Source organism: Myotis nattereri, assembly GCF_964212035.1.
Source record: "Myotis nattereri genome assembly, chromosome: 3".
Taxonomy (NCBI): domain Eukaryota; kingdom Metazoa; phylum Chordata; class Mammalia; order Chiroptera; family Vespertilionidae; genus Myotis; species Myotis nattereri.
Window position 1 is genome coordinate 54,995,496 of NC_138077.1, and position 26,972 is coordinate 55,022,467.

The following is a 26,972-nucleotide window of genomic DNA, read 5'->3' on the forward strand; positions in this document are numbered from 1 at the left end:
TACTTAACCTTCTGAAAGTCAATAATTTATACCCCTCTGGTCTTTCCAGGGCAAAAAATGGAACCAATAATGCACGCAAGATAGAGGACAAGAGGGAGAATGTTAGAATATTAAGGGCTCCGATTTCTTGTGAGTTTTAAATTTTCTTTAGGTGATCACCAACCTGATTGGGTCCAATACCTACTCTGAACTTTCCTTTCCCCTTGCCTTTCTCGCTTTTTCTCCCTCCATCAGTTTTCCTGGCTTTCTGAGTCTCCTTCGGAAGCGGGCCTTTCCACAGCAGCTCCAGCCCCAATACCTGCGGGAAAGGCGAGCCCTTGGATCTCCGCCCCCGCAAGCAGGTCGGGGCGTGGCCTGGCTGCCCAGAGCTGAGGGGGCGGGACCGGGAGGCGTGGCCACGAGCGAGGGGCGGGGCGTGCCGGGCGCGGCGGCGCAGGCGCACAGTGGACCCGCCGCGCGAAGCTGCAGCCATGGAACAGGCGGCCCCGGCCCTGGAGCGGCTACTGCAGCCGGCGCCCCTCGAGCCTCTGGGCCACCCCGACGCTGGGCTGGAGGCGGCGGTGGGTGAGGAAGCGGAGGGGGTCCAGGACGAGGAGGGCCCCGGGGACCGCACGGTGAGAAGGGGCGGTGGAGGCTGCCCGGCCTGGGTCCGGGCCTAGCGGGCCGGGCGGGGCTCGGCTGGCGGGGGCGGGTAGATGGTGACCGGGAGACGCGCTGGAAAAGCTGGGCCACAGGTGCTGAGAGGGGAAGGCTCGGTGGAAAAAGGGGTCCTGGACAGGGGGAGCGCCAGGTGCTGCGGCGCCCCGGGAGGGCCGAGAGGGCGGCGGCGGGGGGAGCGCGGGTTGCTGTGGGTGCGGTCCGGCGGGCGTGGGGTCTGGCTCGGGACGGCCCGGCTGCAGCCAATGCGGCTTCCGGTGGTCCGGGAGCCCCGAGATTTGGGCCCGAGAGGACGCGAGGGTTCTGTCTGTCTGTCCGTCCGGCGAGGGCTGTGCGGGGGAGACGGCTTCACAGAGGCCGTGGCGGTGGGCAGCGGAGTTGGGGAAGGAAGGGAGTGGGGGCTCGAGGAGCCAGGCGGGGGAGGTAAGGCTGGTTGGCTGGTCGCCACGGCGAGGAAATTGAACACCGTGTTAAGAGTCAAGAAAAGGTACAAGTTAAAAAAAAAAAAAAGCGTTTTAAACGCATTCGGCAGTCCTTGCCTTCGTGGGTCAGGGCTGTGGTTCCCAGGGGAGACTTGTCATCGATGTCTCGGTCTGCTTGGTGGTTCACTATTTGCAACTGTTTCCGATCCAGAGGGTTTGCGCTCGGAAGGCGGGATAGGGAGGCCGGGTTAAAAAGACGTTTCGGAAGCCCTCCCCAGTGTGCCTATTGCTCATCCGTTTCGCTGCTTTTTTCTTTCTTTCTTTCTGGAACCTGGTGTTAGTGCTAATATGAAACTGCCTTATGGTGGATAAGGAAAAGTTAAAATTGTTTGCCGACTGTAACTGGAAAGGCTCCTAACTCTAAGTCTAGAGACCAGATAGCCAGGAACTGCAACACAGGAGTTGAAGGTTTTGCCTGCTTGGGGAAATGTCGAGGTTGATAGGGTCGTATGAAGACTTTTGGGGTGAATTTTAAGTTTTTCATTGAATTTTTTCCTAAATTCTAGAATTACTTGTGGAGAGGTCAGCATCTGAAACGTGATCGAGAAGCGTGTGCACTTCTGTGGTGCATAATTGGACTCTTAGATGGTTGCTTTTATTTTCTTTAATTTTTATTTATTGATTGAGTTTAGATAGGGAGGAAGAGAGAGAGATCGATTTGTCTCACTGATGTATTACTTATTTTAATTCTCACCTGAGGATATTTTTTCCATTGCTTTTCAGAAAGTGAAAGGGATGGAGGGGAGGGAAGAGGAGGAAGAGGAAGAGACAGCAAGAGAGAAACATTCATGTGAGAGAGATACATTGCCTGGTTGCCTTTGGCACACACCCCTGGGGGGGTGGGGGGAAGCAAACCTGCAACCCAGGTAAGTGCCCCTTTCCGGAATCGAACCAGAGACCTTTCAGTGTGAGGGCTAGTGCTCTAACCACTGGGAGATACTGGCCAGGGCAGTTCCACTATTTATGTCTTCATTGGTTGATTCTTACAGCCCTGCCCTGGACTGTAATCTTGGCATATGGGACACGATCTAACCAACTGAGCCACCCAGCCAGGGCTTGTGTCATTTGCTTTTTATGCAGCTATGTGACTTAGTTTTTCTGTTGTCTCTCTTAAAAAAAAAAAATTAAGGTGAGGTGTACAATTAATGCAGAGTAGGTTCCCACAAAATCATGATCAGTTCTTTGAAGCCTGTATGTTCTGGATTGTGTCCGCTTAAGGTAACTACCCTACAATCTCAGTTTAAGATATTTGAAAACCCAAAGATGCCATCATACAGTAGAGGTTGTAGTTATATTGTATTATCTGCCATTTAAGGAAAATGTAAATATGTATTCCAAGAGACCATCTGTAAGTGACCAAACTTAGAGGGTTTCCTAAAACAACTCCCCAATTTAGTAATTCATTTGGAGATACAAGCCATTTGGACAAATATTTCAGAAATACCAGGAGTTTAAACACACATATATTTGTATATACTTTATATACTGTTCCCTCCTCTCCCAGAACTACCCAAACCCTCCTTATAGGGACATATACTCCTTTTCCCTCTTTCTATCCCCTCTTTCACTCTAGTTCCTCCCCACTTGAGAAGTATTGCTATAGCTATTGGTACATTGCTACTGTTATTCATAGGAATGTGTTCTGGGCGGAAAGTGAAGTTAGCTTTGTTTGTGTGTGTATTCACGTAGGCTCCACTCTTTACTTACTTTTGAAGATTACCCTCAAAAGGCAGGTACAGATGAAGCAGAGGCTCGGAGATAGGTGATTTGGCCAAGGTCACTAGGTAGTCAGTCAGTGGCGTGGCTGGGACTTGAGACCAGGTCTGCCTGGCTTTGAAATTAGTTTGTCCATTAAGCCATGGAGCTTCATTAAATAAAAAAAAAGTTTAAAAGTTTTGTAAATTGCTCCAATACTATATTTCAGATTTTTTAGTTAGTTAAGATTAAGTTTAAATTTTAAAACAAAAAGAAATGTGTAAATGGTGTATTCATTGATCAAGCAGTTTTTTACCACATAAATATTTATGCAGAGAGTGTGCAGAGATGGCAAAAAGCTCACCTCATGAGCATTAATTTTAACTCTGCAGATTTGGGGCAGAGAGCAATTTGTGTGAGTTTCTCTGCACCTAGAGGTAGTGGAAACAAGCACTGCCTGAGACTCACAGGTTTCTTCTGGTTTTAAATATCACTAATCAAGATTCTAAATTCTGCTATAAGCTCATATTCTATAGTCTCTTGTTTTTCTTTCTGTAAGTCTGCAATCCTCTTGTTTTCCATTGTCTAATTAGAAGTCTCCTTTCTATTCCTTTTGTACTTTTTCCATGTAAGGAAGACCACATTCTTTTTTTAAGTATTGTCAGTTCTATTTAAAGTGATTTAGAAAATGGAAATATAAGAGAGGGATCCAATCTCCAAGAAAGTAGTAATTAGTCCTGGCAGAAGAGAGGAATAGCAAAGGAATGGAAGTAAGAATACTTCTTTTTTAGGCTGGAAGATTCCATTGAGTTGGTAGTAACAGTATTTGCCCAGAGGAGAGCCACTGCCTGAGTGATTTTTTTTTTTTTTAGGGAGAGCACTCTAGGCCAGGGAGTGCTGGTGGGGGCAAAGAGCGCTTGAGCAACTGGTACTTAAAAATTCCTATACACAATTAGCATCTTCACTGACCTGGCAGCAGAGAACTGAGTGGAGTAGGCCAGAACTGTAAGGTTTGAGGTTATTTGTGGGTGAGGGTAACATAAAAAAGGAAAGGAAAATGTATAGGCATAGTTACAGAGTTTATCAGTTTAGCAGCAAGTGTTGAAATCATACTCAAGAATGTTTTTCTCATTTTTCTACCTCAGCAGCGCTCAGCTATTTCTGAAGGCGACTCATAGTACAAAATACATTTTTACAACATAATCAGCATACACTTTCATACATAAGTATTGATTCGTGTGACTACTACTTAACTACTACTTCATGCTATGCCCTCTAATATTTTTATATATTTTTTTCATTAAAATAAATGTTTCATTTTGGTTAATCCTCACCTGAGGATATTTTTTCATTGATTTTTTAGAGAGTGGAAAGGAGGGGGAGAGCCAGAGAGAGAAACATCGATCTGAGAGAGAGACACATCGATCGATTGGTTGCCTCTCACATGGGCCCTGATCAGAACCAGGGTCAGGGCCAGGGCCAGAGCCAGAGCCAGAGCCAGAGCTGGGGATCAAGCCTGCAACCAAGATATGTGCCCTTGCCCTAACTGGTTTGGCTCAGTGGATAGAGTCCTGTGGACTGAAGGGTCCCAGGTTCGATTCCGGTCAAGGGCATATACCTTGGTTGTGGGCACATCCCCAGTAGGGGGTGTGCAGGAGGCAGCTGATTGATGTTTCTCTCTCATCGATGTTTCTAACTCTCTATTCCTCTCCCTTCCTCTCTGTAAAAAATCAATCAACTATATTTTTAAAAAAATATGTGCCCTTGACCAGGATCAAACCCAGGACCCTTCAACCCTTAAGCTGATGCTCTGTCCACTGAGCCAAACTGGCTAGGGCATTTAGGCAAATTTAAAGTTGACTAAGATAACTCCTGCTTTTGTAATTTTTAAATGAAATTGCCTGCTGAAAATCTTGCCTTTTGGCATATACAGTATATGGTATTTTATTTTTGAGAGAGATTTGAGTTTGATAAAATAAAAAATTAGATATCACTATTGAGGATCATTCATCTTTGTACAATGCATTTTTAGACTTTTTTCTTATGCATTTCTATATAGGTTTATTTTTGGTCACTTCTATGAAATGTCTACATTTTATTCTTTCTCCTATTATCTTTCTACTAGAGGCTTGGTGCACAAAATTCGTGCACTGGGGTGGGGGTGGGGGGTGGCGGGGGCTGTCCCTCAGCCTGGCTTGCACCCTCTTGCAGTCTGGGAGCCCTTGGGGGATGTCCGACTGATGGCTTAGGCCCGCTCCCTGTGGGGTGTGGGCCTAAGCTGGCCGTTGGATATCCTTAGTGCTGCCGCGGAGGCGGGAGAGGCTCCCACCACTGCCGCTGCACTTGCCAGCTATGAGCCCGTCTTCTGGCTGAGTTGTGCTCCCCCTGCGGGAGCGCACTAACCAGCAGGGGAGCAGCTCCTGCGTTGAGCATCTGTCCCCTAGTGGTCAGTGCATGTCATAGCAACTGGTTCTGCTGTTCGGTCATTTTGCATATTAGCCTTTTATTACATAGGATAGGATTATATGGGATGTTTTAATACTTAAATGTGTGATACTTGTTAAAATAGCTTCCGGAAAAATTTAATATGCTATAGTGTACGGGTAAAGATAGGCAGGCATATCATTTGCTTCTGTCATTAGTAAACCCGAAGTAACTTAAGAAATATAAGAAACTAGTTTGAAATATATACCAATAATGGGTTTTATGATAATATCCTATCTAATAATAGACAAACATGGTAATTGACTGTACCTTCGCTACTCCTCCCATGGGCTAATCAGCATGATATGCAAATTAACCGCCAACAGGATGGTGGCTAATTTGCATACTGCAGGCAGGGCGAGACAGCGCCATCCTGCCTGCCCTGCCACCATCTGGGCCTGCTCTCTGTGACCTGGGGTGGCGGGCGTCTGTGTGTGACCCGACCCAGGGCGGCTGGGCGGTGCAGCAGCGATCAGCTGGCCCGGCTGGCCGCCGTCCGGGCGTCCTGTGTGCGACCCGACCCAGGGCAGCTGGGCAGGGCAGCAGCGATCGGCCGGCCCGCCCGGGTGTCCCGTGTGCGACCCGCCCTGCCGTGTGCGCGACCCGGGGCGGCGCCCCAACCCCCGGATCGGCCCTGCCGTGTGCGTGACCGGGGAGGCGGGGCAGGCACCGAGGGATCGGGCCTGCCATCTTCCACCCGGGAGTGGGCCTAAGCCAGCAGGTGGTTATCTCCCGAGGGGTCCCGGACTGTGAGAGGGCACAAGTGGGGCTGAGGGACACCCCTCCCAACCCCCCTCCCCTACCAGTGCACAAATTTTTGTGCACCAGGCCTTTAGTTATATAATAAAGAGGTGATATGCAAGTTAACCCTCATGCCTTCACAAGATGGCTGCCTATGACCAGGCCGGCAGGGGGGGTTAGTGAGGGACGACCAAACGACTGAACAAGCAGGCTGCGTGGGGCCACCAGGCCAACGGGGGGGGTTAGTGAAGGATGACCAAACAACTAAATAAGCAGGCTGTGTGGGGCGACCAGGCTGGCAGGGAGGTTAGTAGGGACAACCAAACGACTGAACAAGCAGGCTGTGTGGGACGACCAGGCCAGCGGGGGGGTCGGGAGGGGCAACCAGGCCTGCAGGGGGGGCAGTTAGGAGTGACCAGGCCAGCAGGGAGGGTCAATTGGGGGCGACCAGGTCAGCAGGGGGGCAGTTGGGGGCGACCAGGCTGGCAGCGGGCACAGTAAGAGGTGACCAGGTCGGTGGGGGGGCAGTGAGGGGCGATCAGGTCAGCGGGGGGTGGGGCAGTTAGGTGCAACTAAGCTGGCAGAGGAGGGCAGTTAGGGGCGACCAGGCCTGCAGGGGGTGCAGTTAGGGGCGATCAGGCTGGCAAGGTGGGGGGGCAGTTAGGGGCAACCAGGCAGGCAGGCAGGTGAGTGATTAGGAGCCAGAGATCCAGGATTGTGAGAGGGATGTCCGACTGCCAGTTCAGGCCCAATCCCGGTGATCGGGCCTGAACTGGCAGTCGGACATCTCCCGAGGGGTCCCGGATTGGAGAGGGTGTAGGCTGGGCTGAGGGGACCCTGCACCCCATGCACAAATTTCATGCACTAGGTCTCTAGTAGCTATTATAATAGCTGGGTTTTTCTTCAATACCATCTTAAAAGTTTTTTTGTTGTTATTGTTCTTCCATTTGCTTTTGTCCAGATGACAGAAAATAATTTTTGGTTGAAGAAGATAGAAATTAGTGTTTCAGAAGCAGAAAAGCGAACTGGAAGAAATGCCATGAACATGCAAGAAACATATACTGCTTACCTCGTTGAAACAAGGTAGGTGATGAGAATTAGGCCTAGATTTAGATAGAAAGGCTTTGGTAGCTATTGACATAAATTCTGTTGTATAATAGAATTATTTACAGGTCATTGCCTTTTTAGGGATTGTTTTTGTGTACTTACTTTTTTAACAGGTAGACAGGTGTGTTCTTGCATTTTTTTAAATTTTTTTTTATTTATTTTATTGAATTTTACAGAGAGGAAGGGAGAGGAATAGAGAGTAAGAAACATCGATGAGAGAGAAACATCATCAATCAGCTGCCTCCTGCACACCTCCTATTGGGGATGTGCCCACAACCCAGGTACATGCCCTTGACTGGAATCAAACCTGGGACCTTTCAGTCTGCAGGGCGACGCTCCATCCACTGAGCCAAACCGGCCAGGGCGTGGTGACTATATTCTAATGTACTTGTTTTGGGGGAGCAGGAAGACTAGTGAAATACTTTTGATATCTGGAATATTATTTGACACATGATTTGATGGAGGTCTTGATAGAATCCCAGTGTAATTTTGGGAAAAGGTATCAGGTTCTCAGGGGCATTTTAAGTGGACATAGGTAAGTGGAGATGTTAACAAAGTCTAGGAAAGATAAAACAATCTAAGTCATTTTAGGAGAGTTGGGAGTTTCAGAGAAATTAACAGAAAAAACATTGAGATTGGAGCTTTAGACCTTGGGTAAAATGGAAAAGACAGAGTAAGTCATGGAGTAAGAAATCAAAACTCACCAGAAAAGTTCTTTTATTTATTTATTTATTTATTTTTAATATATTTTATTGATTTCTTACAGAGAGGAAGGGAGAGGGATAGAGAGTTAGAAACATCGATGAGAGAGAAACATCGATCAGCTGCCTCCTGCACACTCCCTACTGGGTATGTGCCTGCAACCAAGGTACATGGCCTTGATGGGAATCAAACCTGGGACCCTTGAGTCCACAGGCCGATGTTCTGTACATTGAGCCAAACCAGTTAGGGCAAGTTCTTTTATTTATATATTTATTTATTTATTTACCCGAGGATATTTTCCCATTGATTTTTAGAGAGAGTGGGAGAGTGGGAAAGACAGAGAGAAACATCAATGTAAGTGAAACACATCGATTGGTTGCCTTCTGCAGGCATTCTGACCAGGGCCCAGGCTGGAGAGGAGCCTGCAACTGAGGTACATGCCCTTGACTAGAATCGAACCCTGGACCCTTTGGTCCACAGGCCGAGGCTCTATCCACTGAGCCAAACAGGCTAGGGCAGGAAAGTTCTTTTATATCAGCGGTTCTCAGCCTGTGGGTCGCGACCCCTTTGGGGGGGTCAAACGACCCTTTCACAGGGGTTGCCTAAGACCATCAGAAAACACATATGTAATTACATATTGTTTTTGTGATTAATCACTATGCTTTAATTATGTTCAATTTGTGACAATGAAATTGGGGGTCACCACAATATGAGGAACTGTATTAAAGGGTCGCAGCATTAGGAAGGTTGAGAACCACTGTTTTATATCAGAAGGAAAAGTTAAAGGAATCAGATGGCTTCATCTAGAGAAGGGTAAGGGAAGACTCTATTTTGCCTATTTTAAACAGTTTATATAAAGACTATACTGAGTAGCCCAGCTGGTGTGGCTCAGTGGTTGAGTGTCAACCTATGAACCAGGAGGTCACAGCACATGCCTGGGTTATGGGTTCAATCCTCAATGGCGGATGTGCAGGAGGCAGCAGATCAATGATTCTCTCTCATCACTGATGTTTCTCTCTCTCTCTCCCTCTCCTTTCCTCTCTGAAATCAATAGAGATATACTTAAAAAAAAAAAAAAGACTATACTGACTAGTTCTTTTCTTTCTGCAGACAGCAGAAATATTTTCAATTAAAACAGATATGAGAGTCCTAACCAGTTTGGCTCAGTGGATAGAGTGTTGGTCCTCCGACTGAAAGGGGGTTGGATTCCGTCAAGGGCAGGTACCTCGGTTGCAGGCCCAATTCTTGGCCCTGGTCAGAGTGCATGGGAAAGGCAACCAACCCTTGTGTCTCTCTCACATTGATGTTTGTCTCTTCCCCGTCCTTCCACTCTCTCTAAAAATCAATGGAAAAATATCCTTGGGTGAGGATTAACACAACAAACAAATGAAAAAAAAGTTATTTAAAAAAACAAAATACCCCTTTAGAAGCAAAACAGATATGAGAGAACTTTTTGATAGCCAGTAAAAGAAAATGATAAAACTATCAGACCTAGTTGATAAAGACTTATAACCATGTTTTAATGTGAATACATTTTTAAGAATAAAGTTTTAAACTCCCCATTTTCTTATGCTTTACCAAAAGTCACAAAACTTAAGGCTGAACCCTATAACTTTTCAAGGCTTTCTCCACATCTGTGATTCAACTAAAATGAAATATACCAGTAAAGTCTTGGTAAAAGTTGTCTAATCAGCAGACAATTCTGAAAATCCTCTTTGTAAGTATAGTTTTTCCACTAAGACAAATAAAAACTAAAAAAGGAAAAAAGAATCTTCTAAAATTAAGAAAAATTTGTGTACAATAAGAATTTTAGGAAAAGAGAGAGGTAGGGTGGGTCTTTTAATAATTAGGTCATTTTGTAACATGTAAAACAGATTTTTAAGGTGATTTAAAAAAATAGTTAATTGATTTTTATAGAGAGAGGAAAGGAGAGAGAGAGAGAGAGAGAAGAGAGAGAGAGAGAGAGAGAGAGAGAGAGAGAGAGAGAGAGAGAAACACTGATGTCAAAGAAAGCATATGTTCAGCTGCCCCCTACCAGGGATTGAGCCAGCAACCTGGACATGTGCCCTGACCAGGAATCAAACCATCAACCTTTCGGGGCACGGGATGATGCCCAACCAACTAAGTAAAGCCGGTCACAGCACAGACATTTAAAAGTTATTTAAAACTAACAAACAAACCACATGGTCCCCCATGAGAGGGTCTCTGTGTTGTTTAGTTAAATTAACCACTTAAAAAAAACCATACTTTAGAAGTTAGTGTTAACTCTAGCTTTTTAGGTACATTTTAAAATTTAAAACTAAAAAGGACCTTTTTAGTAGGTGCCCATTTCTTTAACCAATCAAGCAATGAGGTTAGGTGTTTATTACTTTTGCTAGAGGACCAGTGCATGAAATTCTGCATGAGTAGGGTCCCTAGTGGCTGCCAGCTGCTGTCCTGGGCCTTCCTTTGTTCCGTGCTGCCCCCCGTGGTCAGCGCACGTCATAGCAAGTGATCGAACTCCCGGTCGGTCGAACTCCCAAGGGGACACTTTGCATATTAGGCATATATATATATAGACTAGAGGCCCGGTGCATGAAATTCGTGGGGTGGGGGTGGGGGGCGCAGGTCCCTCAGCCCAGATTGTGAGAGGGCATAGGCCAGACTGAGGACCCCACTGGTGCATGATCAGGGCTGGGGAGAGACACAGGAGGTTGGCCAGCAGGGGAGGTACTGCAGGAGGGCTCCAGGGTATGTCTGGTCTGTCTTGTTCAGTCCCCAGCAGCAAGCTAACTTACCGGTTAGAGTGCCTGTCCCCTGGTGGTCAGTGTACATCATAGCAACTGGTTGATTGTCTGCCCCCTCGTGGTCAGTGCATGTCATAGCGAGCAGTTGAGCGGCCTTAGCATATCATTAGCATATTATGCTTTGATTGGTTGAATGGATGACTGGATGACTGGACACTTAGCATATTAGGCTTTTATTATATAGGATAGATTGCTGGAAGACTTTAAAAAATTAACTTTTTTTATTGATTTCAGAGAGTGAGAGAGATGGAAACATCAATGATGAGAGAGAATCATGAATTGGCTGCTTCCTGCGTATCATCTACTGGGCATTGAGCCCACAACCTGGGCATGTGCCCTGACTGGGAATTGAACTGTGACCTCCTGGTTCATAGGTTGACACCAATCACTGAGCCACATCAGCTGGGTGTTGGAAGAGCGTCTTGATTTGAGTACACTGGCATAATTTATAGTTGTTTACTCTTGACTTTGAAATGAATAGTGTGTCATAATTTGAAACTGGAAGTGACCATACCGCCGTAGTATAGCTAGACACTGAATACATAGAGTAGGTCCTCGGGTTACATCAGAGATCCATTCCTATGGCACGACGTAATGTGATTTTCATCATAAGTTGGAACCCACCTACATAAGCACCTACGTCACTCACATGGAGCACATACACAGCAGTAATGAAGTGAAACAGTAAGAAAAATTTAAAAGAGAGATAACAATTCCTGACCTTTACTTGTGGTAAATAAATAATAAAAAACATAAAGCACATATGTACATACGTCAAAATGACTTAAAATGGGAGATGGCGACGTAACCATGAAATGACATATGTTGAGTCCAATGTAACCCAAGAACTGCCTGTATTGAAGAGTGGATAATCGTACTTGTGTGGTCCATAAAAGCAAAGGATTACAGTGACTTTCATGATTGTATTTCATTATAAATTTGATTTATTGATTGATTGATTGATTTGAGAGAGAGAGAGAAATCTGATTTGTTGTTCCCCTTTATACATGCATTGGTTGATTCTTGTATGTTCCCTGACTGGGGATCAAAACCACAACCTTGGCCTATGGGGATGACACTCTGACCAACTAAGCTACCTGATCAGGGCCTCATTGTAAATTTATTTTAAAACAGTGGTTCTCAAATAAAATACATAGGGATCAGTTGGAGAATTTGTTAAGCTGCAGGGTTATGGATGGGATCCAGAAATAAATTAATATATATATATATATATATATATATATATATATATATATATAATTTTTTTTTTTTTACCAGAGCTGCAAATGTTTGATTACCTTTTAAAGTACAAAGGCTTTAAATTTTAAGATAGTCAAATTTATGTCTTTTCTTTATGATTTATGTTTTTCCTATTTTAAGAAATTCTTGCTTATCCTTATATAGTTATCTACTTTGAGAATTGCTGTTTTGAATAGAATGTAATTACTGTACCTCTAAGGTTAACTTACCTTCAACCACAGAATCCTCAAATTTCTTAATTTAATCATTTGGGATTCTTTCCATAATTCAGTATTATGCAGATAGTCTTAAACAATATGAATATCATTAAGCCTTTTTATTAACAAAAAGTTGAACTTTTGTCATATGGCTTACCTATCAAGGCTCTTTGGATATAAATAGGAAGCCCATTTAAGAGTTGCCAATAAATTATACTTTAGTAGGCTAAGACTGAATAAGGTTAAAGTCACTGGTTTTTAATTTCTCCAGACATTTTGTGTTTTCTTGTTCTTGGAATATGAACCCTTTTAAATTAGATAAGAATATGCCTCTTTTAGAATAGGTAAGAATGCCTCTGTGGCTTGGAAGGCAATATGCTATTACTTAATTCTTCTGTAATTTGTAAAATGGGGTTAATGATGCTATCTGTTGCATGTAAAACCAATTATGTGCTATTAAATATTTGTTAAATGATTGGATAAATGGGGGTAGTTTTGTGATCCAATGAAAGTATTCTCTATGTTTTTAGTCAGTTTCCAATGACTAAACCCTGCCCTTTTAGAGTTAATTAAAAATATTTTTTTTGGATACATTCATGGTTTATTCAAAACCGTGAATTGATTTTTTAAAAGTGGCCATACTTATTTTTTTTAAATTTTGTTTTATTGCTTAAAATATTACAAAGAGTAGTGTATATGTCTCTTTTTTTTTTCTCCCTTGACCTTCCCCCGGCCTCCCCTACCCACCAGTGTCTTGTGTCCATTGGTTATGCTTATATGCATGCATACACGTCCTTCGGTTGATCTCTTACCCCCCACCCCCCAACCCTCCGGGCCTTCCTGCTGTAGTTTGAGAGTCTGTTCAATGCTGCTCTTCCTCTGTATCTGTTTGTGTTCATCAGTTTATAATGGCCTTTATTATCCATAAATGAGTAAGATCTTGTGGTATTTTTCTTTCATTGACTGGCTTATTTTACTTAGCATAATGCTCTCCAGTTCCATCCATGCTGTTGCAAATGATAAGAATTCCTTCTTTTTGCCGAACCAGTTTGGCTTAGTGGATGGAGCGTCGGCCTGGGGACTAAAGGGTCCCAGGTTTGATTCCGGTCAGGGGCATGTGCCTTGGTTGCGGGCATGTCCCCGGTGGGGGGCGTGCAGGAGGCAGCTGATCGATCTCTCTCATCGATGTTTCTAGCTCTCTATTCCTTTCGCTTCTTCTCTGTGAAAAATCAATAAAATATTAAAAAAAAAAAAAGAATTCCTTCTTTTTTACAGCAGCAAAGTATTCCATTGTGTAGATGTACCACAGTTTTCTAATCCATTCATCTGCTGATGGGCACTTAGGCTGTTTTCAAATCTTAGCTATGGTACATTGTGCTGCTGTGAACATAGGGATGCATATATCCTTTCTGATTGGTGTTTCTGTTTTCTTGGAATATATTCCTAGAAGTGGGATCACTGGGTCAAATGGGAGTTCCATTTTTAACTTTTTGAGGAAACTCCATACTGTCTTCCATAGTGGCTGCACCAGTCTGCATTCCCACCAGCAGTGCACGAGTGTTCCCTTCTCTCCGCATCCTCTGCAGCACTTGTCATTTGTTGATTTGTTGATGATAGCCAGTCTGACAGGTGTGAGATGGTACCTCATTGTTGTTTTGATTTGCATCTCTTGGATGATTAGTGACTTTGAGCATGATTTCATATGTCTCTTGGCTTTTTGAATGTCCTCTTTTGAAAAGTGTCTATTTAGGTCCTTTGCCCATTTTTTGATTGGATTGTTTATCTTCCTTTTGTTAAGTTGTATGAGTTCCCTATAAATGTTGGAGATTAAACCCTTATCGGTGATAACATTGGCAAATATGTTCTCCTATGCAGTGGGCTTTCTTGTTTTGTTGATGGTTTCTTTTGCTGTGCAGAAGCTTTTTATTTTAATGTAGTCCCATTTGTTTATTTTCACTTTAGTTTCCAATGCCCTAGGACAGTGGTTGGCAAACTCATTAATCAACAAAGCCAAATATCAACAGTACAACAATTGAAATTTCTTTTGAGAGCCAAATTTTTTAAACTTAAACTATATAGGTAGGTACATTGTTATTAACTTAATTAGGGTACTCCTAAGGCCTAGGAAGAGCCACACTCAAGGGGCCAAAGAGTCGCATTTGGCTTGGGAGCCGCAGTTTGCTGACCACAGCCCTAGGAGCTGTATTGGTGAAGAAATTGCTTCGGCATATGTCTGAGATTTTGTTGCTTTTGGATTCCTCTAGTATTTTTATGGTTTCCCGTCTTACATTTAAGTCCTTTATCCATTTTGAGTTTATTTTTGTGTATGGTGTAAGTTGGTGGTCTAGTTTCATTTTTTTGCACGTATCTGTCCAATTCTCCCAACACTGTTTATTGAAGATACTGTCTTGACTCCATTGTATGTTCTTGCCTCCTTTGTCAAATATTAATTGAGCATATTGGTTCGGGTTGATTTCTGGGTTGTCTATTCTATTCCATTGATCTATATGTCTGTTCTTGTTCCAGTACTAGGCAGTTTTGAGAACAGTGGCTTTGGAGTACAGCTTGATATCTGGTATTGAGATCCCACCTACTTTGTTCTTCTTTCTCAGGATTATTGCAGCTATTCGGGGTCTTTTTTTATTCCAGATGAATTTTTGGAGAGTTTGTTCTAGGTCTGTAAAATAACGCTGTTGGTATTTTGATGGGGAGTGCGTTGAATTTATAGATTGCTTTGGGTAGTATGGACATTTTAATGATGTTGATTCTACCAATTCATGAACATGGTATGTTCTTCCATCTGTTCATGTCTTCCTCTATCTCTTTTTTCAACGTCCTGTAGTTTTCTGAGTAGAGGTCTTTTACCTCTTTAGTTAAGTTTATTCCTAGGTATATTAATTTTTTTAAAAATTAAATCTTTATTGTTCAGATTATTACAGTTTTTTCTCTCCCCCCCCCCCCATAGCTCCCCTCCACCCGATTCCCACCCCAGCCTCTGCCTTTACCCCTCCCTCCTCCGTCCTCATCCATAGGTGTACGATTTTTGCCCAGTCTCTTCCCGCACCCCCCACACTCCTTTCCCCACCCCGAGAATACTCAGTCCACTCCCTTTCGATGCCCCTGATTCTATTATATTCACCAGTTTGTTCTGTTCATCAGATTATTTATTCACTTGATTTTTAGATTCACTTGTTGATAGATGTGTATTTGTTGTTCATAATTTGTATCTTTACCTTTTTCTTCCTCTTCCTCTTCTTAAGGGATACCTTTCAGCATTTCATATAATACTGGTTTGGTGGTGATGAACTCCTTTAGCTTTTTCTTATCTGTGAAGCTCTTTATCTGACCTTCAATTTTGAATGATAGCTTTGCTGGGTAAAATAATCTTGGTTATAGGTTCTTGCTATTCATCACTTTGAATATTTCTTGCCACTCCCTTCTGGCCTGCAAAGTTTCTGTTGAGAAATCAGCTGACAGTCGTATAGGTACTCTCTTGTAGGTAGCCGACTGCTTTCCTCTTGCTGTTTTTAAGATTCTCTCTTTGTCTTTTGCCCTTGGCCTTTTAGTTATGATGTGTCTTGGTGTGGTCCTCTTTGGATTCCTTTTGTTTGGGGTTCTCTGCGCTTCCTGGACTTGGAAGTCTATTTCTTTCACCAGGTAGGGGAAGTTTTCTGTCATTATTTCTTCAAATAGGTTTTCAATATCTTGCTCTCTCTCTTCTTCTGGCACGCCTATAATTCGGATGTTGGTACGTTTGAAGCTGTCCCAGAGGCTCCTTACACTATCTTCATTTTTTTGGATTCTTTTTTCTTTTTGTTTTTCCGGTTGGGTGTTTTTTGCTTCTTCGTATTTCAAGTCTTTGACTTGATTCTTGGGATCCTCTAGTCTGCTGTTGGGAGTCTGTATAATATTCTTTATTTCAGTCAGTGTATGCTTAATTTCTAGTTGGTCTTTTTTCATAACCTCGAGGGTCTCACTAGATTTCTTGAGGGTCTCACTAAGTTTATCGGCGGTTTCTAGAAAATTCTTGAAAAACCTTAAAAGTGTGGTTTTGAACTCTATATCCAGTAGTTTGCTTTCCTCCATTTCTGTCATTTGTCTCTGCATTTTTTGTGCTTCCCTGTGTTGATAGAGTGGCTTTGTGTGCTAGGTGTCCTAGAGGGCCCAGTGGCTCAGTCTCCCCAATTACCTGAGGTGGACACTCTTGGTGCACCCCTTTGTGGGCTTTGTGCACAGTCTTGTTGTAGTTAAGCCTTGATTGTTGTAGGTATCACTGGGAGGAATTGACCTCCAGGTCAATTGGCTGTGAGAATTAGCTGTGTCTGCAGTGGGAGAACTTATGTGCTGAAGACACCCTTCTGGGGCAAGACTTGCTTCAGTGGGGCTTTGGTGCTCACTGAGTCTGCCCCCTGAGTGTGTCCCTTATTGATCTGAGGAATTGTAATCTGGATGGTCCCACTCTGACCGCTGGGTACACTGGCTCTTGATTCTCTAGGGAGGTGCTAATTTAGCCTCTGCCTGAGGCTACCCAGCAGGAGCCCAGCTGTGAAGCAATGCAAGCTGCTGTGGGGCCTTGGGCTTTCTTTTGGAAGTTCTGGGTTTCTCTGACCCAGCTGCAGTTTGTTAGGTAATTTTCAGATTGCAAAGGGCCAGACCTTTCATATGCAAAAGCCTCTGTGCACAGCTTGGGTGGGTCGGGGTCTCTGGGGATCAACGGGGCTGAGCAAGCAGCTATGGCTGCTCCTCAGTCCTACCCTAAGAGGCCCCGCGTCTTAGTGTCCTGGTAATCGCTGCACGTACCTCTGAGAGAAAGCCGCCCTTGATTTCCGACCGATGCTAGACAGTCCAGTTTCTCCTGTATGAGTCTGGGTCCCCAGAGACTCGCCTGGAACTGGAGTTCAGAGCAGTCCGGAGCTTGAGACTCCCTCCCAATTGAAAAACACAAAGGCGTCCTCAGTTGCCAGCCCTTTCCACGTGCGCCACGTCTTCAGTTGCCAGCCCTTTTGGCGTGCGCCTCCGTACCTCTGCACATCTGCACCTCCTCTGAGTCTCAGTGTGCTTTTCTCTTTCCTTCTAAGTTGTAGAATTTCCACTCCGCCAGCCTTTCTGTGGTTCTGGATGATGTCCGTTTTGTCTTTTAGTTACCTTTTTTTTTTTTAAATTAAATCTTTATTGTTCAGATTATTACATTAGTTACTCTTTTTTCCCACCATAACTCCCCTCTACCCAGTTCCCACCCCACCCTCCGCCCTCACTCCCCACCCACTGTCCTCATCCATAGGTGCACGATTATTGTCCAATCTCTTCCCTCACCCCACACCTCTTCCCCTCCCCCCCAAGAATAGTCAGTCCATTCCCTTACTATGTCCCTGATTCTATTACAATCGCCAGTTCATACTGTTCATCAGATTATTTATTCCCTTGATTTTTAGATTCACTTGTTGATAGAAGTGTATTTGTTGTTCATAATTTGTATCTTTACCTTTTTCTTCTTCGTCCTCTTCTTAAAGGATACCTTTCAGCATTTCATATAATACTGGTTTGGTGGTGATGAACTCCTTTAGCTTTTTCTTATCTGTGAAGCTCTTTATCTGCCCTTCACTTCTGAATGATAGCTTTGCTGGATAAAGTAGTCTTGGTTGTAGGTTCTTGGTATTCATCACTTTGAATATTTCTTGCCACTCCCTTCTCGCCTGCAAAGTTTCTGTTGAGAAATCAGCGGACAGTCATATGGGTACTCCCTCGTAGGTAACTGACTTTCTTTCTCTTGTTGCTTTTAGGATTCTCTCTTTGTCTTTTGCTCTTGCCATTTTAATTATGATGTGTCTTGGTGTGGTCCTCTTTGGATTCCTTTTGTTTGGGGTTCTCTGCGCTTCCTGGACCTGGAAGTCTATTTCTTTCACCAGGTAGGGGAAGTTTTCTGTCATTATTTCTTCAAATAGGTTTTCAATATCTTGCTCTCTCTCATCTTCTGGCACGCCTATAATTCTGATGTTGGTAGGCTTGAAGCTGTCCCAGAGGCTCCTTACACTATCTTCGTATTTTCGGATTCTTTTTTCATTTTGCTTTTCTGGTTGGGTGGTTTTTGCTTCTTCGCATTTCAAATCTTTGCCTTGATTCTTGCGCTCCTCTAGTCTGCTGTTGGGAGTCTGTACAATATTCATTATTTCAGTCTGTGTATGCTTAATTTCTAGTTGGTTCTTTATCATAACATCGAGGGTCTCATTAGATTTCTTGTAGATCTCAATAACTTTATCGGCGGCTTCTTGACAGTTCTTGAGAGACCTTAAAAGTGTGATTCTGAACTCAATATCCTCCATTGACAGTTTTGTCCTGTTTCTTTGTCTCCGCATTTTTTATGCTTTCTTGGTGCACCCCCTAGTGGTCTTTGTGGGCAGTCTTGTTGTAGTTAAGCCTTGATTGTAGTTAATACTAGGGGGATTTGACCTCCAGGCCAACTGGCTGTGAGACTCAGCTGTGTCTGCAGTCTGCATTTTGAATTTCATAATTTGTTTCCTTTTTATTAATATGCAATGAATAAACTCAGTGGCAAATAATTTATGAATAATAAAAACATTAAACGTCTCTTAGGCTGAGCATGGACTAGTATATATACTGGTACTTTCTTAGGATTTTGCTGTATTCCAAGACTGATTTAGTTTCTGTACCTTTATGCCCTAATGTACAAATGCACATTGTGGTTTTATGCATGTTATTGTCATGCAAAATTATAAATTAGGAAGGTCCTGATAATGTATTTTTTTTGTTTGTTTTTTGTTAATCCTCACCCGAGGATTATTTTCCGTTGATTTTTTTTTTTGGTGGCTATTTGTTTATTTTTCCGTTTTTTCTTTATTGATTAAGATATTACATATGTGCCGGAACCGGTTTGGCTCAGTGGATAGAGCGTCGGCCTGCGGACTGAGAGGTCCCGGGTTCGATTCCGGTCAAGGGCATGTACCTGGGTTGCGGGCACATCCCCAGTAGGAGATGTGCAGGAGGCAGCTGATCGATGTTTCTCTCTCATCGATGTTTCTAACTCTCTATCTCTCTCCCTTCCTCTCTGTAAAAAATCAATAAAATATATTAAAAAAAAAAAGATTCTCTCTTAAAAAAAAAAAAAAGATATTACATATGTGTCCACGTATGTATCCTTATCCCCCCATATCCCCCCTACCCGACCCATTGATTTTTTTAGAGAGAGTGGAAGAGAGAGACACACAGAGAGAAACACTGATGTGTAGAGAGGGGGCTGGGGATCAAGCCTGCAACCTAGGTATGTGCCCTTGGCTGGAATTGAACCTGCGACCCTTCAGTCTGTGGGCCAACACTCTAACCACTGAGCAAACCCAGCTAGGGTCTGATAATGTTTGGAACACTGATACTTTCTAACAGTGATTATGCTAGCAGAAATTTTAAGTAGTCAAAATAATTTCAGCTATCTTTTATATGATTTTACCCTAACTTCCCCCGGCTATAAGTTGAGCATTTATATGGATTAAACCTGCTTTATCTGCAGCTGTTTATATTAAAGGTAGAACTATAGATGAATTTTTATATTCCTTTTCCCCCACCCTTTATTTATTTATTATTTTTAAAAAATATTTTTATTGATTTCAGAAGGAACGTAGAGGGGAAGAGAGATAAGAAACATCAATGATGAGAGAAAATCATTGATCGGCTGCCTCCTGCACTCCCCACATTAGGGATTGAGCCCATAACCCAGGCATGTGCCCTGACTAGGAATCAAATCGTGAAAGCCTGGTTCATAGGTCGATATTTAACCACTGAGCCACACCGGTTGGGTCCCACCCTTTTAGAGTTAATTAAAAATTTTTTGTTCGATACATCCAGTTTATTCATAACCATGAATTGATTTTTTAAAAATGGCCATGCTTGTTTTTATTTTGTTTTGTTACTCCTTATTGGAGGATATTTTCCCATTGATTTTTGGAGAGAGTGGAAGGGAGAGGGAGAGACAGAGAAAAACATCGATTTGAGAAAGACACATTGATTGGTTGCCTCCCACACAGGCCTGGACTAGGGCCAGGGATCGAACCTGCAACCGAGGTACATGTCCTTTACTGGAATCGAACTTGGGACCCTTCAGCCTGTGGGCTGATGCTCTAATCACTGAGCAACTGGCTAGGGCTAAATCTATATTTTTACAGTGTCTTAGTCTATGGCATGAATGTTGTTCTCTCTCATTGTGGCAGAAGAGCAGTTACACGTACTTTTATTTAATGAAACAACAGCTAAGCCAGATTTTGCTACATATATTGTAAAATCAGTTATACATTAACTGAATACTTTGAGGCTTTTAGAGTGTTCCTAATATGATTATTTCTCTTGAGTCCAATGGTTTTCTATAACAGAAAATATAACAGAAGGAAAGTGGTTAGGAGTGAAGGCTTTGGAAGCAGATGGATCTGAGTGCTGTACCCACAGATCGTTAAGATTGTATGAAGAGCATATACTGTGCGGCTGCTTCCTCATCTGTAAAATGGGGACAATAATTCTTGTTTCACAGGTTTGTTGTAAGGATTAAGTAAAATAATACATGAAAATTTATTTACTCAGTATCTGGTTCATAAGCATTCAGTAAATGGAGTTGTAAAATTTAAAGTATGTTGTATGCATGTATTTTTGTTTTTATAAAATAATAGCAGTCTTATTCTATTCCTTTTCAGGTCAGTTGAACATAATGATGGTCCAAGTGTCTTAACAGACTCACTATGGAGGCGGTATAGTGAATTTGAGTTGTTGAGAAACTACCTTTTAGTTTACTATCCACATATTGTTGTGCCACCTCTACCAGAAAAAAGGGTAAGAAGTGAAATGGCAGTACCGTTAAGAAGTATTTAGCATTGAGACTATTCTTCATGATTATTTTGTTTACCTACCTAGGCAGAATTTATTTGGCATAAACTCTCTGCTGACAACATGGACCCAGATTTTGTGGAAAGACGTCGAATTGGTTTAGAAAACTTCCTCTTGAGAGTTGCTTCACATCCCATCCTTTGTAGAGACAGAATCTTCTATTTGTTTTTAACACAGGTAATTTTCTTTTATTTAGTCTTTTTTAAAAAAATCATTTGGCTTGGCATTTTTAACTTTTAAATTGTGAATGCTTGTTCTTTTTTTTTTTAACTTAAAAAATTTTTTTAAATTACCATTGACATAAAGTATTATTGCTTTGAGGTGGACAACATAGTGATTAGGCATTTATATAACCCTGATAAGGCTATTGAAATGCTTATTCTTTTTTTAAAAAATTTATTGATTGATTTGAGAGAGAGAGTGAGAGTGGGGTGGGGGGAGGAAGAGGAGAAAGAGAGAAACATCGACCTATTGTTCCACCCATCTATGCACTCATTGATTGATTCTTATATGAGAATTGACTGGAAATCAAACCTGAAACCTTGGAGTATTGGGATGATGCTCTAACCAACTGAGCTACTCGGCCAGGGCAGAATGCTTATTCTTAAAGTTATTTTTGGAGCAGCTTTGTTGATCTGTATGCATTTTGTTTGTTTTGAATTTCAAAATCGTTGGTTACATTATTGGCTAGTATTTTTATACTGGAAGACACTAAAGACAGTGCTTTTTGGTATCATTTAATGATATCAGAGTTAATTAGTCTTTAATTTTTTGAAGCCCAGATTGTAAAATCTTGGGTTCATCTTTTGGTAATTTTTTTTGGAATCTGGATTGAATGTTTAATTTTGAAGTGAAAATAATTATTTTTTACCCTTTCCCCCATTTCCCCTTAAAGAACAACAGAACAATAGGTATTTTCTCTAATTTGAAATGTTCCTTATGTTTTATTTTGCAATGATTTCTAAAATTAACTTTAATTTTTAGGAAGGTAACTGGAAGGAGATTGTGAATGAAACTGGGTTTCAGCTGAAGGTAAGAATATTTGTATGAAATAATTTACTGTGTCCTTTAATGGTTGCCAGAACAATACCATGCACTTAGTGGGTACTTGATATTGAATGAGTGAGTGTTGGGAATAGGTCTTGCATCTGAAATCATTGGTAGGGTGTTCAAGGAAACATGTAATTTAATTTTGATTTGTGTCATTTTAGTTATTAGTGAGACTATAATGGCATATTTATGAATTCTATTAGGAAAAGAACATTTTGAAGCAGTAATTTAGGTACAAGTTGTAGATTTTCCATACAAGTATACTCATATTATACTTTGCATCTTTTTTCTTCCCTCTATCCTTACAACTGCCACTCGCAGTGATGCCCCCGGTAATTGCTCACTCTTTATCAGGTATGAACGATGTTTCTGAAGAATTAAACTTGGGTTTTCCGGTCATAGTAAAATAAAAGATGAGCCTTAGGAGCCTTCCTCCTAGGACATGGGTCAGGTGTTTTTTTGTTTTGCTTGTTTTAATCCTCACCTGAGGATATTTTTCTATTGACTTTTAGAGAGAGTGGAAGAGAGAGGGAAAGACAGAGAGAAACATTGGTGTGAGAAAAACACATCGATTAATTGCCTCCTGCATGTGCCCTGACCAGAGCCCAGGCTGGGGAGGAGCCTGCAACCAAGGTACAGGCCCTTGACTGGAATCAGAGGCCAGTTTTGGGTAGGCACAGGAGTCATTTTGAATTCGCATTTGTTAGCGAAATAAGCTTATTTAGTTTTTGTACAGCTTTTTAAATTTAGTCATTAGAATTAGTATTTGGGAGTGAAATTGTTATCTAAAAATTGAAGAGCATAGTGATGGTAAGATGTTCACCCTAACTCCACTATATTCTCTGTAATATAACAGTGGTTCTTGTAGGTTTTCAGGTCTTCATCTCTTGTGTTAATTAAATAGGTAAGTAGAAATATATATATAGCCCTAGTTGGTCTCAGTGAATAGAGTGTCAGCCTGGGGATTGAAGGTTTCCAGGTTTGATTCCAGTCAAAGGTGTGTGAGGGGCAACCAGTCAATGTGTCTCTCTCACATCAATGTTTCCCTCTCTCTGTCTCTCCCCCTCCCTTCCACTCTTGAAAAATCTATGGAAAAATATCCTCGGATGAGGTTTAACCAAAAAAAAACCCCCTAAAAAACCCAAAAATAAAAAAGAAAGAAAAATATATAAATTGTTATACTACATAAATTGATACATGATACAGATGATAATACATTAGCAAAAGTTTACTGGTCTAAATAACAAGAATAAAATGGCTTTGCAGTAATTATGAAAACACTCTCTAGAGCAGTGGTTCTCAACCTTCCTAATGCCCCGACCCTTTAATACAGTTCCTCGTGTTGTGGTGACCCCCAATTTCATTGTTACAAATTGAACATAATTAAAGCATAGTGATTAATTACAAAAACAATATGTAATTATATATGTGTTTTCCAATGGTCTTAGGCAACCCCTGTGAAAGGGTCGTTCGCCCCCCAAAGGGGTCGCGATCCACAGGTTCAGAACCTCTACTCTAGAGAAATATGTATTGGTGCATAGGTATTTGAAATTTAGCACACAAAAAACTAGAAGAGAAAATTATTTTCTGCACAGATAATATAAAGTAAATCTGCTTAATTCTGTTATAACTGATTCTAATTTATAAATATATATATTTTAAAAATACGTTTTTATTGATTTTAGAGAGAGAAGAAGAGAGGGATAGTTAGAAACATCAAAGAGAGAGAAACTGTGACCTCTTGATTTATGGTCAGTGCTTAACACTGAGTCACACCAGCCAGGCTAATTTAGAAATATTTCTGTTGGCAGATTATATGAAAAAAAATTAAAATTTTCTTGGCAATAATTTATTACTTTATGGTACTTAGGAAGAGTACTAGAATTTTAGTTTAGAAATGGTTGAAATAACTCTAACCTTTAATAAATTATGTAATTTTGATAGGATTTTCTGAAAATTACTCCAGGGTATGCTGGGAGCTAATAATAAGGAAAAGAGCAAACTAAAATATAATTGTTTTGGTGACATCTCTTGATATAATGAAAAATTTAACAATTTTTAGTCATTGATTTAGTTATTAGTTTAGTATCTAGTTATTACTTGTTTGTCCTTGAACCCAGTTCTGGCCATAGCTTTGGTAACCTTGATGAAACTCCTAAGTTTCTCCACCCATATAGACTACACCAGCCGTGGGCAAACTACGGCCCGCGGAGCCGAAAGACCGGAGGGTTCTCTTGCTCTCCCCTCCGCTCCTTCACCAGCAGCCGTGTTAACATGTATTAGTTCACACAAACACTCCATCCATGCTTTTGTTCCGGCCCTCCAGTCCAGTTTAAGAACCCATTGTGGCCCTCGAGTCAAAAAGTTTGCCCACCCCTGGACTACACTGTTTATAGGGTGCTGAGTCTTATGTGTAGGTGCTGTTTAAATGTCCAGATATATAGTATTTGCCTAGCCTTATGGTACAACCTTGGTTTTGCTTTTATAAAGTCTCTAAAAGGTAATAATATCTAATATACAATATTAATAATTTGAAAAGTCATACTTAATGAAATGGACGAGAAATAAAATGTATGGAGAGAATTTGGAAACCTGTATATCTTGCTGCATTCCTTATTTTGCTGTGTGCTATTTCTTGTTTTAAGTCCTTCCTTTCATTAAGGAAATGAGACCTTTTTAGTGTTTTGTGTGTGTGTGTGTGTGTGTGTGTGTGTGTTTTAGTGTCTTTAAAAAAATATATTTATTGATTTTAGAGAGGAAGGAAGAGGGAGAGAGAGAGATAGAAATGTCAATGATGAAAGAGAATCGTTTGTCGGCTGCCTCCTGCACGCTCCCCACTGGGGATCGAACCGTGCCCTCCTGGTTCATAAGTTGATGCTCAACCACTGACCCACATCAGTCAGGCAGTGAGATCTTTTTTTTTTTTTCTTCAATATTTTATTGATTTTTTTTTTTTTTACAGAGAGGAAGGGAGAGGGATAGTTAGAAACATTGATCAGCTGCCTCTTGCACACCCCCTACTGGGGATGTGCCTGCAACCAAGGTACATGCCCTTGACCGGAATTGAACCTGGGACCCCTGAGTCCGCAGGCTGACGCTCTATTCACTGAGCCAAACCGGTTAGGGCCAGTGAGATCTTTTTTAACCACGTTAAACACATATGTACTAAAACATATATATGTGATGTTGTCTACATATGTATAGTTAGTTACCTTTCACTTATCCCTCTGGATAAGTGTATTTGGCAGTTACAACTAACTTGATCATAGTTGAAAGCTGGGATTTAAGCAAAACTTAATTTGGAGATGTCATTCCAGCTAATTGAGCCACACCAACCAGGGCTATTCCCATTTTTCAGATGAGGAGTCCTAGAAAGGAACTTACCCATGGTCACATAGTTGTAAGTGATGGAGTCTGAATCCAAGTCTAGACCTAACTCAAAGCTCTTCTTAATTACCATTCCATATTACCTCTCTTCACTTATTTGCTATGTAATAAATGTATGTAAAGATGATTGGTAGAGGAAGTGTTGGAAACTGTTTTTCTTTTTTAATATATTTTATTGATTTTTTACAGAGAGGAAGGGAGAGAGACAGAGAGCCAGAAACATCGATGAGAGAGAAACACCGATCAACTGCCTCCTACACACCCCCCACTGGGGATGTGCCCGCAACCCAGGCACATGCCCCTGACCGGAATCGAACCCGGGACCCCTGAGTCTGCAGGCCGACGCTCTATCCACTGAGCCAAACCGGTTTTGGCTGGAAACTGTTTTTCAATGAAAATGAAATCATTCTGAATCAGACCACATATTTACATTTTTATAAGAATATTTGACCTTGGCTATTAAATTGTTATCCTGAAATTGAAATATCAGCTTACTTTTATTTTCTTTCTTTTTAGACATCTTTGATTTAATTTCTAGTTTGGGCCTCTAAGATTAATATTTTCTTAAATCTTTTTAGAGTAATTATTATACCCAGCAAGATAATTATAAAAATGTAGTTTCTTTTTATCTGTCCTCTATTTAATATAAACATGAAAAACAGACCTTTTTATTGCTGCTATGTATTGGTGTTCCTTCATTTTTTGAATAGTATTTATATAATACTCATTAATTGATTCAGTGAATTCAATTCAGTGTTTATCTCTAGAATAATGAACATAACAGTATAAACTAATTAGTCTAAAGTAATATCATTTTGCCCTGGCTGGTTTGGCTCAGTGAATAGAGCGTTGGCCTGCGGACTGGAGGGTCCTGGGTTTGATTTCAGTTAAGGGCACATGCCCGGGGTTGCGTGCTTGACCCCCAATGGGGGGTGTGCAAGAGGCAGCCATCAATGACTCACTCTCATCATCGATGTTTCTATCTCTCTTTCCCCTCTCCCTTCCTCTGTGAAATCAATAAAAATAAAAAAATATATCATTTTAATTCAGTTAACTCAGTAAGTTACTTATATGAAAGTGTCATTCATATGCCCAAACCTTAAATGAATTTAGGCTGACCCAGAAGAATCTGGAACACTGTCTGTTATTTGGAGCAGGGACTGCCAGATACAAGATCTGGGCTCTTAGGTGCTCTACTAATCTGTGTATTACACAGGAACTCTGAGAGAGTCAGTGTGGAGATTCTGAATGCTAGGTGCCCTGAGTGTCAGGTATCTAGTAGGTGCTGTTGATACAGTGGTGAAAGAGCTGGAAATAAGCTCCATGTTCTTATGGAGCATATATTTTAGTAGTTGGAGAATTTAAATAAGATACTTTAAAGTTGTTATAAATGATACAAATAAAATAATTTATCACTGAAAGAGTGTGACAGCAGAGATTTTTTTCCCCAGGGGTTATTTTGAGATAGGTGACAAAATGGGGATACTTTTGAGAGTAAAAGGGGGCACTATTAACAATTAGATTAGGACACAGGTATAAACCAG

At 41.6% G+C, this 26,972-nt stretch overlaps 1 protein-coding gene across 3 annotated transcripts in view; it reads left to right on the forward strand.

The window, feature by feature from the left end:
* Window positions 1-405: 405 nt before the first annotated feature.
* The window catches only part of SNX4 (sorting nexin 4), an 86,479-nt gene continuing 59,912 nt past the window's right edge, over window positions 406-26,972 (forward strand). Inside the window, exons 1-6 of one of the 3 annotated variants that reach the window (XM_081085389.1) lie at window positions 424-614; window positions 7,021-7,142; window positions 17,892-18,017; window positions 20,802-20,937; window positions 21,019-21,168; window positions 21,976-22,023. In XM_081085389.1, coding sequence (XP_080941515.1) covers window positions 471-614; window positions 7,021-7,142; window positions 17,892-18,017; window positions 20,802-20,937; window positions 21,019-21,168; window positions 21,976-22,023 — 726 coding nt within the window. In that variant the 5' untranslated portion in view covers window positions 424-470. Of the gene's footprint in view, window positions 615-7,020; window positions 7,143-17,891; window positions 18,018-20,801; window positions 20,938-21,018; window positions 21,169-21,975; window positions 22,024-26,972 lie in introns of all 3 variants that reach the window. The other 2 variants (XM_081085390.1, XR_013995632.1) reach the window with 2 other exon arrangements.